General features: G+C 44.7%; 3 protein-coding genes and 1 long non-coding RNA gene across 6 annotated transcripts; 2 read left to right on the forward strand and 2 right to left on the reverse strand.

The window, feature by feature from the left end:
• Positions 1-1,423: 1,423 nt before the first annotated feature.
• LOC125977303 (uncharacterized) lies at positions 1,424-6,535 on the reverse strand. The gene is made up of 2 exons (XR_007484589.2): positions 6,376-6,535; positions 1,424-1,692 (listed from the first exon to the last, which is right to left on the reverse strand). It is a non-coding gene; the product is annotated as an uncharacterized lncRNA (long non-coding RNA).
• On the forward strand, positions 1,518-4,083 carry LOC125977302 (proline-rich transmembrane protein 3-like). The gene is made up of 2 exons (XM_068652377.1): positions 1,518-1,878; positions 1,977-4,083. Exons 1-2 carry the CDS (start codon positions 1,518-1,520, stop codon positions 3,587-3,589), a joined length of 1,974 nt encoding a protein of 657 aa, XP_068508478.1. The 3' UTR covers positions 3,590-4,083.
• Positions 4,981-11,975, forward strand: tmcc1b (transmembrane and coiled-coil domain family 1b). Of its 3 annotated transcripts, none has more exons than XM_049733584.2 (8): positions 4,981-5,108; positions 6,651-6,814; positions 7,747-7,790; positions 8,406-9,167; positions 9,271-9,690; positions 9,906-10,390; positions 10,473-10,608; positions 11,022-11,975. In XM_049733584.2, exons 4-8 carry the CDS (start codon positions 8,565-8,567, stop codon positions 11,340-11,342), a joined length of 1,965 nt encoding a protein of 654 aa, XP_049589541.1. In that variant the 5' UTR covers positions 4,981-5,108; positions 6,651-6,814; positions 7,747-7,790; positions 8,406-8,564; the 3' UTR covers positions 11,343-11,975. The 3 variants fall into 3 exon arrangements, with proteins under 3 accessions (XP_049589541.1, XP_049589540.1, XP_049589542.1); XM_049733583.2 differs by lacking the exon at positions 4,981-5,108 and adding an exon at positions 5,318-5,470; XM_049733585.2 differs by lacking the exons at positions 4,981-5,108; positions 6,651-6,814; positions 7,747-7,790 and adding an exon at positions 6,907-7,698.
• A 254-nt stretch (positions 11,976-12,229) lies between these two features.
• h1m (linker histone H1M) lies at positions 12,230-13,979 on the reverse strand. The gene is made up of 5 exons (XM_049733616.2): positions 13,776-13,979; positions 13,438-13,694; positions 12,886-13,072; positions 12,765-12,817; positions 12,230-12,589 (listed from the first exon to the last, which is right to left on the reverse strand). Exons 1-5 carry the CDS (start codon positions 13,861-13,863, stop codon positions 12,284-12,286), a joined length of 891 nt encoding a protein of 296 aa, XP_049589573.1. The 5' UTR covers positions 13,864-13,979; the 3' UTR covers positions 12,230-12,283.
• Positions 13,980-13,989: the final 10 nt, after the last annotated feature.

Raw genomic sequence — 13,989 nt, forward strand, 5'->3', positions numbered from 1 at the left:
ACGATTTATAATATGTGCTATATTAAAAGAAATGGCAACAAATGTAAATGTAAAAACTTTAGAGCGCACCATGTTTCTGTACTGTACATTGAAGCGCTTCTTGTCAATGTGGAAGGCATGTCCCTTTAACGGCATCTAACTTAGCCAGTCCCCCTTAAAGAGCCCGGCGTGTGCAGTGGAGGCCGTCCCCCTGCTAGCTCCTCTTCATGCGGCCTCTCCGCTCCTCTTAAGGTGGACCAGGATAGATGTGCCCCATGCATAGACCCTGTGCATTGAACATGGGCAGCAAATAGTTAATTCTTATGTTAGTGCCTGGTTGTCAGTGCTTTTCTGCAACTATTTGTGATGCTCAGACTCCGAGTCTCCATATATTCTGCGTGATTCTCTTTTTATAAGAGCTGTATGATATTTTTATGTAAAGAAATCGTTGTATGCATTATTGCACAATTCTACTGCAGTGTTGTATTTTCATGCACAAACTAATAATATTAAAACGCCATGTAAAGTAGCATTTTAGAATTAATGAATTTCTCTGAGTGTGTTAGTGTGTAGTCAGATGTGCACTTTAACTTCATGTGACTGTGTGCTACCGTAAGAATCTTAATCTAATCCTTTTGGGAAGGATTTACCTGAACATAACTGTTGTAGACAGTGGCAGATGGGGCCCAGGAACTACTTTCAAAATTGGAATATCCTTTTAAAATGTTTTTTAAATTTTTATTCTGGTTAATTTTTGTCTGAATATATGAGCTTTGAGGATGCACCCATGCATTTACTTCACATAAGTTTTGTATTCATTGACTGGTCTTAGGAGCTGACCCATTATGGGACACTGCCAAGTAAGCAGCCGGTGCAGTAATAAGAATAGGACGCCAGCTTGAAGGCATGATGTGATGGTCCACATTGCTGAAAGCTCACTTTGATGGACTTCATCAGCCGCCTACGGAGCAGCTATACTTGATGCATTAAAAGAAGCCATAAAGATTCACAGGTAACCTGTTAATTGTTTAAAAGTGTCAGTAGATTGTATTAGTCATGTCGTGTCAGGTCGATTCATATATTTTAGTGTGCTTATGTGTGCATGTAGAACTGTGAAAATTATTTTAAAAATAGTGATCTGGTTTTAAAATAGCATCTGGTAATACCTGCACTGTAATTTAATTATGCGTTAAACAGTGTTTCTTTGAAAAAAATATAAACAATAGTGACAAATTGTGTTGCAGCCTTTGTAGAGGAGAAATTCACAACCAAATGTTACAATTTGGCTGTGCAGTGTTGAATTTTTGCACAGATGTTGTGGGGTGGATAAATGAAGTGGATTAGAGAATGCTTCTTTTACCAAACATCCCTCTTATGGAGATTTATTTTTGTCTACTTAACCATCTATTAAAATGGTTTTAAATGTTGGAATAATGCAATCATCTTCATAACAAATAGATGTATTGTGTAATATAACAGTTCATATCAAATATTTTTCCTTTATTCCACAGGCTTTTGATTCAACAGGGTGGGTAGAAATGGAATGTTCCTCTCTGCTCTTCGTCATTACTCTGGCATTGTGTCCTTCACTTGGAAGCTTTTCAGATTCACATGGTGATTTAATTGGAAGGACTCAAAGCACAGAGTCCATCATCCATCCAGTTGATGACATCATCAGAGGCAACAGCAGTAGATTGGATCGTGCAATCCCTCCTGTTACAGAGGAAACCAGAAAGCAAAAAAAGTTGACATCAAGTGAAGTGATTACTCTTCCGCACTCACTGAGTGGAACAGCTAACACCAATTCTTCAGTTACAAAACTCAATCACTCAAGTGTAAAATCACAGGACATTCTTTTGGAAGGCAGCCGTGCAAGAGTTGATAATCATGCTCAAACAGGTAAGTTAGTGTTGAGTGCCATGCCGTTAGAAATGAAAATCAAAAGTCTCTCAAACACAAGGTGAATAAAAGGATAAAGACTGTGTCCTCCCTTACAGGTGTGGACCACCCTGTGGAAACCCGTGTGTTTTCCTCTGTGACCAATATATCAGGATCCGGACGACCCTGCGTTCAAACGCCTTGCGTTGTTCTCGCCAATTACAACGGCACCGACTTGATATGGGACGACATGAGGCGCACGCTGGCGTTCGCCTGGGAAATCCACGTCTTCGGCTCGGCCAGCCTCTTCATCCTCATGGCATCCGTGGCCGTTTTAGGAATGGCCGCTGCCTCCACTCTCTCTTACCCCCACTGCGGTGCTCTGATGCTGGCTAACAGCGCCCTGATTGTGAGTGGTGCTTTGAGGGCCATTCACCTGCTACTGGATCCTTACGGTACTCGCCAGATCGTGTCTCACACTACGCTGGCAGCACTGCAGAACATTCCCATGCAGCTGTTCCTGTGGGCTCAGGTCACCCTCACACTTGTCACTCCCAGGAGGTTCCAATTATTCCTTTTCCCAGTCGTGTTACACCAGCCTCAGGTGTTGGTGGCGTTGGTTGTATCACACTGCGTCGTTTTGCTAGCAGCCGATTTGTATTTCACTGCTTTCTTTCCACTTCTCGCTCTTCTGCTGCAGACTTTGTCACTCTGTTGGGGCCTTCCATTTTGCTTAGAAATACTCCTGAAGTCCCTTTGCTATTCAAATATGTTCCTTAAGTCCTCACTTCCTCGTGGGCTTCCTTTACAAAAGGTCGAGAGGTGCGCCAAGCGGGTAACGGCCGTGTGCGCCTGCCTTGGCATTATGAGCTGCAACCTTCAGATTTGCAGTCTTCTGTGGCTCTACGGCCTGATGGGCAACTGGAGGCGCTTCGGTTGGTGCTGGTGGCTCAGCCAGTTTTGGGCCAGGATCATTGAGTTAGCTTGGGGTTCGTCATTGCTGGTCTTGGGATCCTGGATCTTCTGGATGCCTTCCAGGAGGCGGAGCAGGCGTAAGGTGTTTAACAGAGGGACAATGACCAGCAGCTTGTGGGATAAGGTCTTGGCCAGTGTCCGAAAAGGGCAACTCAAAAGGACTGAGAGGAAATGGAGAAGACTGATGCCAAATAACCTGGCAAAGCATAATTTCTCGCCAGCAAGTTTCAGCAACGGCATGAGGAGTCCTTATGACGATCAACACTCTGTTATTGTATCGGAATACAAGCAGGATGCTTCTGGCAATATCAACTATGACTCACAGGCTACACTTAATATATGGCAAAGCTTTGGCGAGCGAGAATGTATTCTCTCGCTTATAGAATTCGACACGAGGCCCCCGTCTCCTATTAACCTGAGGCGCGGCGCTGACGGCGCTCTACATCACGGACAACTTTTGGCCGGAAGCCTGTTCACACCTCCTCCTCCCTCTTGGACGCAGTCGGATGGAGAGAATGGCATAGTGACATTCCCCCCAGCTTATGTTGCCTACGGCTGGATGATGGATACAGACTCCATCCCTGCATCGCTAGACCACTTCCAAGCCAGAGAGCCAACGCAGTCAAATAACGCGGCAACTGGTCACTATTATCATGGGGAATCACCAAAAAGATCTCAGGAAGAAGAACTTTGTTCAACGTTCTCATTGTCGACACACCAGAATGATTGGTCTGATGAGGATGTCACAGACCTTTAACAGATAACAGAGACAGATATTTATCCAAAAAAAAAAAAAAAAAAAAACATCAACCAATGTAGGAAATTGTACAAAGAAGCCAAACTTGAAAAAAGGCTGAATAATACACTGAAAAGATGAAAAGGCGAAAGTGACAAAAAAGTATTTAAAATGTTATTTTGTAAAAGATAGTCCAGTTATTTTTCAGGACAGATATTTTGATTTTGCAATATTTGTAATATAATTTAGTTATCATAAGCCTTCAATTATTGTATCATGAATGGAATGATGACTTACAACTTGAGGATTTACATGTCATGTAATGTATGTTTTTTTTTTACAGAATTTGAAGCTTTCAATAAAAGAAACACTTCTTTTACTTTGACAACCATGTTAAATTTATATTACAGAATGTTATTCGCACATGACCTTGGAGTATAGCGCAGTTGACTAGGTTAGAGGCGGGGCTACAGCTGCCAGTCGCTAGCCAATCGGAGAGCACATAAAGATAAACAACCAATTGTACGCATTATCTGACAATTTTATAAAAACTAAATTAACTGAATTTGTGGACAATTAAGAACGATATGTTGCAGTATTAAAAAATCCAAACTCACCACTGCTACCACAGAGGTCAAGCTAACCACACAAGTCCCAAGTTTCCTCCTCAAAGTCACAATTTCATAATCCTCCTTTACAATCTCACCAGTCCTTCCCACTGAAGCTGCCAGATGGACGCATTCAAACTATTTAACCTTGTGCTAATCAGATCCCTGTTTTGTTTCCCCCTGGGAAATGTTTTTCTTACCAGCACAAGACCTTTTCCTACCCCCTATCTACCAGTCCACTGTGCCCCTCAAAAGACACCTTTGTGTGGAATTTCAGATTCTCCCACCGACAATCCATCATAGTCTATTCCAGCTAAGCAGGAGCATTATCCTGAGTATCACGCCATGCATGTGTCTACCTTGTCATCCAAGGTCATAGCTGCAGGAGCTAGTGATGAATGGTTATCCAGTAGCGTCACAGCTGGATGTGGGTAATTCCCTTTTTTTCCCCATTTAACTACAAAATTAAAATTTTCTTGACTCATATACACCAGAGGAATCTGTGATATGCCTTATTTCATTCACACATTAGCAGACAGCAAATAGTGTTATGAGTAATGAGTAATGTAATGAGTGTACACTGGCAATTGTTTAATTGGTTTAATGAGTAGCCAGGATCGTTCACGAACTTGAATCTGCATTCTAAAGTCCACAGTTTGTGTCATATTGGATAAAGCTGTTTATTATAAATGTTAATAAAATAAGAGTTTAATAAATATTCTTGTTCAGGTTACACTTGTATTAGACTGTCATTACATTAGTGTCTCTGTCTATAATTACACAGTTATGACGCAGACTACAGTACTCTTGTCTTGCGTGGTTCAGGCGTTGTTGTGTGTTTTGACGCCGAGCACGCTATATGACGTCATCGTGGGAGTGTTCCTCCATCGGGAGAGATGAACGGTCACAAACACAATCCTCTCAGCGCCCATGTAAGTTGACGCCGACAAAATCGCCGACTTTATCAATTACTCTCTGTGTGAAATCCGCTTCGGTGAACCGTCATACGAAACTGTGCGAGGGTGAAAGCCGCTTGGGCTTGTTTGGGCGGTTGTCGACGCGTCTGATCGCCCGGAGCCAGTTAGCCGCCGTAGTCGCTAGCCGCGGAGCTAGCCAGCATGCTAAGTGACAGGCTGATTGGCCAGTCAACCAGGCGCTCAGTGGGCGCCTGTTTTGCGGGCCCGGCTAGTCGGGGTGGGGCGAGGTTTGTTCAGTCCAAATCGTCTTGTAAGTGTGCTTAACAGGTTAATATCTTAAATATGTAAATAACGATAGTGAGGATCCGATTCTCAAGGTAGAGTACAGCCTTAATATATACTTGTTATCCAGGTCTTAAAACTCGTGATTTGCAAACGGACTGGAGTTGCACACTTGAACACTGTCTTACAACAATGACGGTTACTATCTTATTGTGAAGTTTGTCTAGGGTGATGGTTTAAAATGCACGTTTTAGTGATCTTAAAATATAATAAAATCCGCACATTTGCGTCATTGGAGAAAGTAACACACGGCGAATGACCCCAATGTGTATTCACGCGAGTAATGGAACACTCCAACATTACCGGTGTGCCCCGTAAAATAAAATGAACACCCTCCGGCGCAGCAACTTAGCTTGTCCTGCTAAAGTGTCCAAAGACAAGACGAGCCGACCTAAAATGGGCACAGCAATGTACACAACTCTTAACTACCACGTCAGTTAGCTCCAAATTCTGTTCCCTCAACAAACTACGTCGGTATTTTGTTCTTGAATTAATAGTTGTTGTTTATAACGTGTAAGGGAGGCCTACAAGGTTTAGCTAGCAAGCGGCTTGTTTCATCCTCTTCTTAACTCTAAACCGTTGAGCTCAGGCGATTTGTAGTCAAACAATCGCTTGTTTGTCTTGTACATATTTGTCAAGTAAGGCAGCTTATGTGCTTCTCATAACATCTACCCATTTTCGACACTGAATGCACCTGTAACTTATTGAGGAGCTCGTATTTACCCATCATGTCCTAAAAGAATGCATGAAACATAACTGTAATTTAATATTAGGCAAGCCTGCAGTGCTCCCAAAAGGGGACATCCATCCATTCATTAATTAACGTGTGTAATTACTAGTGAAGTGCTTTGGGTGTCAGTGCTGTGAGAATAATTAAAACATCCTTTCAGAACATAGAGCAGGTTAGCCAGCTACAATGCATTCTTGTGTGCTACCTCACGTGTAATGAACTGCTGCTGTCCTTTGTGTGTCCTTAGTCATCCACCTGACGAGTACACACACATGAAACGTTTGCTTTACCTTTCTGTTCTGGTTTAAATAAACAACCTTTGTACAAAAGTTAAACTTCGACAAGAGCCTTTCTGTTTGACATAAGCTTCCTGCAGTTGCCGAAACCGGCTTTGAGCACAAGAGACTCTCATGCGTGAATATTAATGAATATTTTTTAACGTGAGGGAACAATATTTATTCTTGACTCTTTTTAATATCTTGCAGCATGTCATTTTTCTAAACGTGAATGAAGACAGCTGACTAAAAACCAAGAGCCACTCTCAGATTTTCATTTGGAGTGCTACCCCAGCGGAGGTGGAGCTGGACATTTGCTTGGAATTTTAATCCTTGTACCCTGCCATATTATTTGCTGATGACTACATCAGAAGGTATGTTAATGTTGTTTTGCTCTACGTATATACAATAATTCCCGATAGACCCCCCCCCCCCCTTTTTTTGTGGTCTTCATCCAAATATATTTTCCACCAGCACAAAACAAATTTGACTATTTCAAATGAATTAGTGCAGATTTCTGAAACAATTATGCAAGAATACAAATTGCCTCTTGCCTGCTTAATGGGTCTACATCACAAGTTAAAGCTTAAATGCTTCACAACACGCACAACACTCAGCTGGTGTGACCTTGTAGCGCTGCAATGTGCAAAGAGAGATAGGCGAGTGTTGGCTGACCCATTTCAGCAAGATCACTTTGCCCTGAGCTTAGAGACGAACGCTGCTGTAATTTCATTGCCCTTGGAGGATATTCGCTGCAAGCCCGTGAGGAACATTTCCTTCTCATGTTGCATTTTAGGTGTCCACAAACACACCACAGCAGGCACGGTGGTAGGGTGACAGCCATAGCTTCACGTCAATAGAAATGTGACGAAACTAAGGTTAAACATTTCAAAGCATGTCAGGCGAAACCCCCAACTTATGTGTCACTAGTTGCACACTGACACTTCCTGCTCTCATTCTCGCCCTCATTTGTTGTTTTGACATATTAGAGGTCTGACTGGTAAAGCAAGCTAAACAAATGCTGTGAATCATCAGTTTTCGTTTTGTTATAAATAGTTTTTGTAACCTGAGAAATTTGAGGATCATACTGCTGTCATTGACTCACACAATTAATTTGCTGGGTGTGTTTCCCACACCTTAAATGTGCGTCCTTTTCTGTCACCGATGCCACTATGTGACGGGATTGGTACACTTGTTTGCTGCAACTCACACAGCATGTATAACAGATGCCATTTGTGTAATGACACAGTTGTGGCAGGTGAGCATGTGTAGGACTGTGTTAATTTTTCTTCATTTCTTTCTTTAGCCAATCCTGCTTTGTGAGTCAGACGAGGAAAGGTCGGGCTGATGGTAAGCGATCATGAGTCCTTTCATGTCCATCATATATTGTCAAATATTAGAAAAATTGTTGGATCAGCCCCATTACTTTTAGTTTATTGCAGGTTTTGATTTAGAAACAAAGAAAATTAAGCGGAAGAGAACGAGGCCGCCGGTGATTCATGAATTCCTAATCGGCAGATCATTTTCACTTCGGGTTTTAATTTGTATCTTATCACAATTTATATTTTGTTTGCACCATCCACTTCCACAAACAGACATTTGAATAATTTCTGAAATGGAACCTTGCCTCTAGATCCCAGAAATGTCGAAATAAGAGTTGGTCTAAAATTGGTCATCAGCAAGATTCAACATTTCAGAAACTGTTCTCAAAATCTTTTTTTTAAAAAAAATGTTTTTATTTGAGCGCACTTTTTGTTGGTTTTAGCAGGTTGGTGCCATTGGTCATCAGAACTCACACTGTCCTCTATGCAGGATTTGTAAGAATTAGATTTTTTTTCAGGGGAAAATTGATGTCTCTACACCAACTTTGTTTTCCTCACTGTTTTGTATTCTGCTTCATGTTCTGTTGATCACTCACTTCTGCATGTTATAATTCATTTTTTCTATCATTTGTTTTTGTGGTAGACAAGCATGACATTGAGCCAAGACACAGATGCATGCCCACTCAGAAAGTTCAACTGAGCGCCGTCCAAGCAGCCTCACACAGGGGAGGGGCGGGCGGTGTCGACGCCATTTTGCTAGCCCTGTGCACCCCCCTCCCCTGAGTAGAACTGGAGGCCTCTGATGGATCAGGGTTGTAGCGAGCAGTGTCCAGAGGAAGCGGACTCAGGAGGCCGGGCAGAGCCGGAGGGCAGTCGGAGGGCGTCAGAGTCCGAGCATGGTTTGTCCAAAATCACCCATAGCGCCCGGGAGAACATGGGATCTTTGGGTCACGGCCTGAAGCAGCTCTTCCAGCCGCAGCGCAGACGCTCCTCCGTGTCCCCGCATGACACCGCCGCTTCCTGCGCGAGCTCCAATGTTTCCGAGACCACTGACGTAGTCTCGGAAGGCGGGGACGCTCGAGCCCCCTCGGCTCTCTCTTTGGATTCTGACGGCCCCGCCGCCTCCGCCCCTCCCGCAGCGCTGAGCCGGGTGCTGCAGCAAATCCGAGGTGCTCCGCCAATGATGAAGCGAGGCACCAGCCTGCAGAGCCGCCGCAGCAAGGCGGGGGTCGCCGGGGACGCCCCCCAGAAAGGTAGCCCCCAGATTCACCGGCGCAGCACCCACGAGGCCCTGCTGCAGGCTGGGCGCCCTCGCTCCTCCTCTACCACCGACACGCCCAGCAGCCCCGCCCTGGCAGACATGCTGATCACATCTGGCTACCATTCTACCGAGGAACCTGACAAGGTTGGTGGTCAGAAAATCAATCAAAGCAAAAGTGGTAAAGATACATTAAAAATGTGTACTGCTGATCTGGAGCATTTTTTTCACCCTTCCTCTCTTGCTACAGCTGGATCGCTACGATGGATCGGCCCCTGCCGGTTCTCCGAATGCCGTCTCCTGCGGCTCAGACGGCTACGACGTGGTAGACAGCACGCCGGACCCTCAGCGTACAAAGCAGGCCATCGCCCAACTGCAGCAGAAGATCCTCAAACTCACCGAGCAAATCAAAATCGAGCAGACGGCGCGCGACGACAACGTGGCCGAGTACCTGAAACTGGCCAACAATGCGGACAAACTGCAGAGCGTGCGGATCAAGCAGGTGTTTGAGAAGAAGAATCAGAAGTCCTCACAGACCATCCAACATTTGCAGAAGAAGTTGGAGAACTACCACCGGAAGCTTCGCGAGGTGGAGCACAACGGCATCCCGCGCCAGCCCAAAGACGTCCTCCGGGACATGCACCAGGGCCTGAAAGATGTCGGTGCCAAGGTGTGTGCTTTACCTCTCGTTCTCTCAAAGCTCATGCATTAAATATTCCTCAATCAAATGTCTTGAAGCAGTGCTTTCTAAGCAGCGGTCTAGTTAGCATTCACTAAACAGAAGTGTGCTCCAGACCGTATCTATGAATACTGACCATCACCATCAGTGACAGCCACCCCAGCCACCTCATTAACAGCTCTGGAAAAACCTTTGACCTATGGCAGGTGACGGGCGGACTCTCCAGCATTTCCCAAGCCACTCACTCCGCAGCCGGAGCTGTGGTGTCCAAGCCGAGGGAATTCGCCTTTCTCATCCGCAACAAGTTTGGGAGCGCCGACAACATCGCCGCCCTCAAAGATTCTCTGGACGAGACGCCGGGCGACGAGGGGGTCAGCCCCGCGGGCATGAGGACCCTCCCCGCGGGGCACCTGCAGTCCAGTCCAAAGTACGGCAGCGAGGACGACTGCTCCAGTGCCACTTCGGGCTCGGCGGGGGGCAACAGCACTACCGGAGGACCCGGGGGCCCTCCCAGCTCCAGGGGGAACACGCTTGATCCTTCTCTGGCAACGGGCTATGACGCAATAATCCACAAGATCCAAGAACTGCGGGATAACCAAGGCCGACTTGAAGAGTCCTTTGACAAATTGAAGTCGCACTATCAGCGCGACTACACGATGATCATGGAGGCCCTACAAGAGGAGCGATTCAGGTTTGCTTTACTATTGAGGACTATACGAGTACATGGAACCGCTTACAAACTACACGTCAACGCCGGTGTTGCTGCTGTGCAGGTGCGAACGCTTGGAGGAGCAGCTCAACGATCTCACCGAGCTGCACCAGAATGAAATCCTCAACTTGAAACAGGAACTCGCCAGCATGGAGGAGAAGATCGCCTACCAGTCCAACGAACGAGCCAGAGACATCCAGGTAAGCGACACTGGCCGCACCCTTGATAAACAAACGGTGCGTCACCCGCGTTGTGCCGAACTTTGTGTTCGCTGGCCAACACAAAACAAAATAGGGAGTGCTGATGACAAGACAAACTCATCTACAGGAATCAAACCACTTCATTTACACAATCTGTTTCCAACCCTTTTAGCTAAGGCATATATTTTACATCAGAAAAAAATGTATGGCACAATTGCAGCCAAAAATAAAGGCTGAACGAATGAATCAAAATTAAAAGGATTTGTCTGTTTTCCATAAATGTAGTTTTAAACCAATCTGATCAATTAAATTTAAATCGAGATGGCAGTTTGCTAGGATGCAACTTCCACTTGTTTTAATTTGTATCGCGTCTCGATAATATAAGCGCTTAAGAAGCTATTTGTAACTTATAGGAGGCGCTGGAGGCCTGCCAGACACGCATCTCCAAGATGGAGTTGCAGCTGCAGCAGCAACAGCAGCAGGTGGTTCAGCTAGAGGGTCTGGAGAACGCCACGGCACGGACGCTCCTGGGCAAGCTCATCAACGTGCTGCTGGCCGTCATGGCCGTGCTGCTAGTGTTTGTGTCCACGGTGGCTAACTGCGTCGTGCCGCTGATGAAGACGCGCAGCCGCACGCTCACCACATTGCTCCTAGTCATCCTGGTGGCCTTCCTGTGGAGGCACTGGTACGCTTTCTCAGAGTACCTGCATCGCTTCCTGATGCACCCCAGATGACGCGACGGCGCACGGGACCTAAAAGCGTTTGGACCTGCCACACGACTTCCCGTGCGGCAGCCCTTTTCACGCTCATCACTTCATCGCCCAAGAGAGGCGAGGCGGCTCGTCTCTGGTGCAATTGTGGCTTTGAGAGAACCGCACACTATTTCTCTCGGAGTCAGTTTGTTTACATGTGGACCACTTTACATCGTCGCCCCCACAAGACATTTGAACTTTTCATTGCTTTTAACGTGACTCCTTGAGGTCTTTGAAGGCATATTTATTTTTTTAACTGTTATTTGCAGATGCCCCAGTTTTAAGTTGCCCATTCACCTGCTGTTTTTTTTTTTCTACTTGGTTCAAATGAGCTTTTGTGACTAATTTCTGAAGTCTTGAGCGTTTGCACAGCAGCACTACAACACTGGCTCCAAACGATCATCATGGCTTTGTATGGATTGTGCAAATCAAGTGGAAGTTTCACTGCTGATCTAAGATGAACTATGAACTTAACTAACATACTTGAAGAGCACTTGAAGTGCTCAAAAGACTCAGTGCTTCAGTACTGTTTCTATGAGTGACAATGAAATAGTCTAGACTTTTTTTTTTTTTTTAAAGATCAATAAAGTCCCTCTTTTAAATGGTGTAATTCAAGACGTGGTCACATTCATTTTAGTGTGGAATAGTACTCAAAACAACTTGTGTAATTGAATAGAAAACAAGCCCAAATGAATAACCTGTCCAATTGAGTCTTTGGCACAAAGGACAGTGTTACGGATGTTCATGGAAATTTGTTTTTGAAATGGAGCCAATTTTATTTGATTTACAGAGTACACTACTTGACTTGAATAGACATGGATCCTAACCTGAAGGGGGCGGGGCAGTAGTCAAGCAATAGTCAGAAGCTCTAAAAGTTTATATTCTTTATTGAAATATAAATTAAAATCTTCTAGAAACTACATTCACGCTACATCCTTTTTCCTCACTCGTTTAGCAGCTGCTTTTGGAGCAGGTTTGTCAGAATCTTGGGCCGCTTTGTCAGAATCCTTGGCAGCTTTACCCTTTGGCGCTTTTGTTTCCTTGGGTTTTGCTTTCTTCTGAGCGGCCGCAGGTTCCTTAACATCCTTGGGCTTGGCTTTTTTCGTCACTGTTGCTTTCGTTTTCTCACTGTCCTCATTGGCAACTTTAGCTTTGGGCTTCTTAACCGGTAGCAACTTGGAGGGGGGAGCCTCCTCATTTTTTGTAGACTTACTGGCACTCTTTTTAGCCTTAACAAGTGGAAACAAATGGCATTAAAACACCTTGTAAATCAGACTAATTTATTTTGCTTTTTCTGATTGTATGTAGCCAGAAATGCTGAAAATCTGTCATCTGTGAAAAATGCCAGGAAAAAAGCCAAAATCCTGCATTGTCAATTAAAGCCCACTTCAATTTAATTCTCACCTCTTTCTTTGGTGGTTTTACTTTTTCCGCTGCAGCAGCTTCCTTTGAGCCACCTTACACACAAAATGTTTGTTATTTTTACATTATGGTAGTTTCAATAGAGCCAATTAGGTTGACTTACTAGCTTTAGTCTTCTTCGAGGTTTCCTTTGCCACTTTCGAAGCTTTTGTCACATTGGGTTCCACGTTCTCGGATTTAACTTTGGGCTCCACGCTTTGTGATTTTGCTTTGGGCTCCCTGCTCTCAGATTTTGCTTTGGGCTCCACGCTCTCAGATTTTGCTTTGGGCTCTTTACGCTTTGGTGCAAGCTTCACAGGAAAAATAAGAATTGACACAGTTTCCTCTTCACACTTGTCTAAATTTTTCTATTACTGCAGTGTAACCAAATTAACCATCAAGGACAATTACACTACCAAAATTAGTTATCACAATATTAGTTCAAGCTATAGTTGTGCGAGCAAGAAGTAAAGTTATGGTTCGCCACTAGATGGCAGAAGGTGGTGCAAATTTCCACCTGCTGCCATTTATCAACAGAAACTTTCGTCTCAATGGAATAACCCCCCAAAAATTTTTTCAGTATCCTTAAATTTTACATTTGTTAGGTGACACTTTCGGCCATAAAATTGGCGCCTTCGCTCAAGAACATATTGAAAAACATGCTTCATTACTGTACCCGAAATCTGCCAATGACGCCGGTAGTGACGGTAGAGTTGGCAGGCCGAACCAAGGTGCCATCGTCCAGGCCTTTCTTGATGGCTGTGCGGACTAAATACTTGAGACGGATTTGGTCCACAGAGGGGTACTTGCGCTTAATGAAGTTCTGAATGGCTTGTTTGGAAACTCCCTTTCGGGAGTCCAGCTCTTTGAGCGCCTCGACCATCATGATGCTCGTGCCCGGATGCGTAGTTATTTTCCGCAGAGTAACGAGACCTAAAGTCAAGTAAATAATGTTAAACAAGAACCAAACCACGGCCGCTTAGGATGACAAATAACGTGTTTTGTTATTCTTACCGGACTTTCTCGCCACATTTTTGGGGACTGGCGAGTAGCTGGCCGTCTTCACTTTGTTCAGAATTAACGTTTGCCTTCTAGGCGGCATAGTTTCTTTCTCAAGTCAGTTAAAATAAAAATAAATATCGACGATCATGCAAAATGTAGAAACACAGAAAGTCGCCCGTCGTGCTAATGGCGCACATCTCTGACTATTTAGCGAAGAGGCAGCAGG

This window comes from Syngnathus scovelli, chromosome 11 (genome assembly GCF_024217435.2).
Source record: "Syngnathus scovelli strain Florida chromosome 11, RoL_Ssco_1.2, whole genome shotgun sequence".
Lineage (NCBI taxonomy): Eukaryota > Metazoa > Chordata > Actinopteri > Syngnathiformes > Syngnathidae > Syngnathus > Syngnathus scovelli.

Excerpts from the sequence above, each read along its gene's own strand:
- LOC125977302 (XM_068652377.1), top strand. The coding sequence starts at position 1,518 with ATGGAATGTTCCTCTCTGCTCTTCGTCATTACTCTGGCATTGTGTCCT. Across the intron at positions 1,879-1,976 it reads TGATAATCATGCTCAAACAG|GTGTGGACCACCCTGTGGAA; the intron begins GTAAGTTAGTGT and ends CCTCCCTTACAG.
- h1m (XM_049733616.2), bottom strand. The coding sequence starts at position 13,863 with ATGCCGCCTAGAAGGCAAACGTTAATTCTGAACAAAGTGAAGACGGCC. Across the intron at positions 13,695-13,775 it reads AAATGTGGCGAGAAAGTCCG|GTCTCGTTACTCTGCGGAAA; the intron begins GTAAGAATAACA and ends ACTTGACTTTAG. Across the intron at positions 13,073-13,437 it reads GCGTCATTGGCAGATTTCGG|CTTGCACCAAAGCGTAAAGA; the intron begins GTACAGTAATGA and ends TTTCCTGTGAAG.
- tmcc1b (XM_049733584.2), top strand. The coding sequence starts at position 8,565 with ATGGATCAGGGTTGTAGCGAGCAGTGTCCAGAGGAAGCGGACTCAGGA. Across the intron at positions 9,691-9,905 it reads TGAAAGATGTCGGTGCCAAG|GTGACGGGCGGACTCTCCAG; the intron begins GTGTGTGCTTTA and ends GACCTATGGCAG. Across the intron at positions 10,391-10,472 it reads CTACAAGAGGAGCGATTCAG|GTGCGAACGCTTGGAGGAGC; the intron begins GTTTGCTTTACT and ends GCTGCTGTGCAG.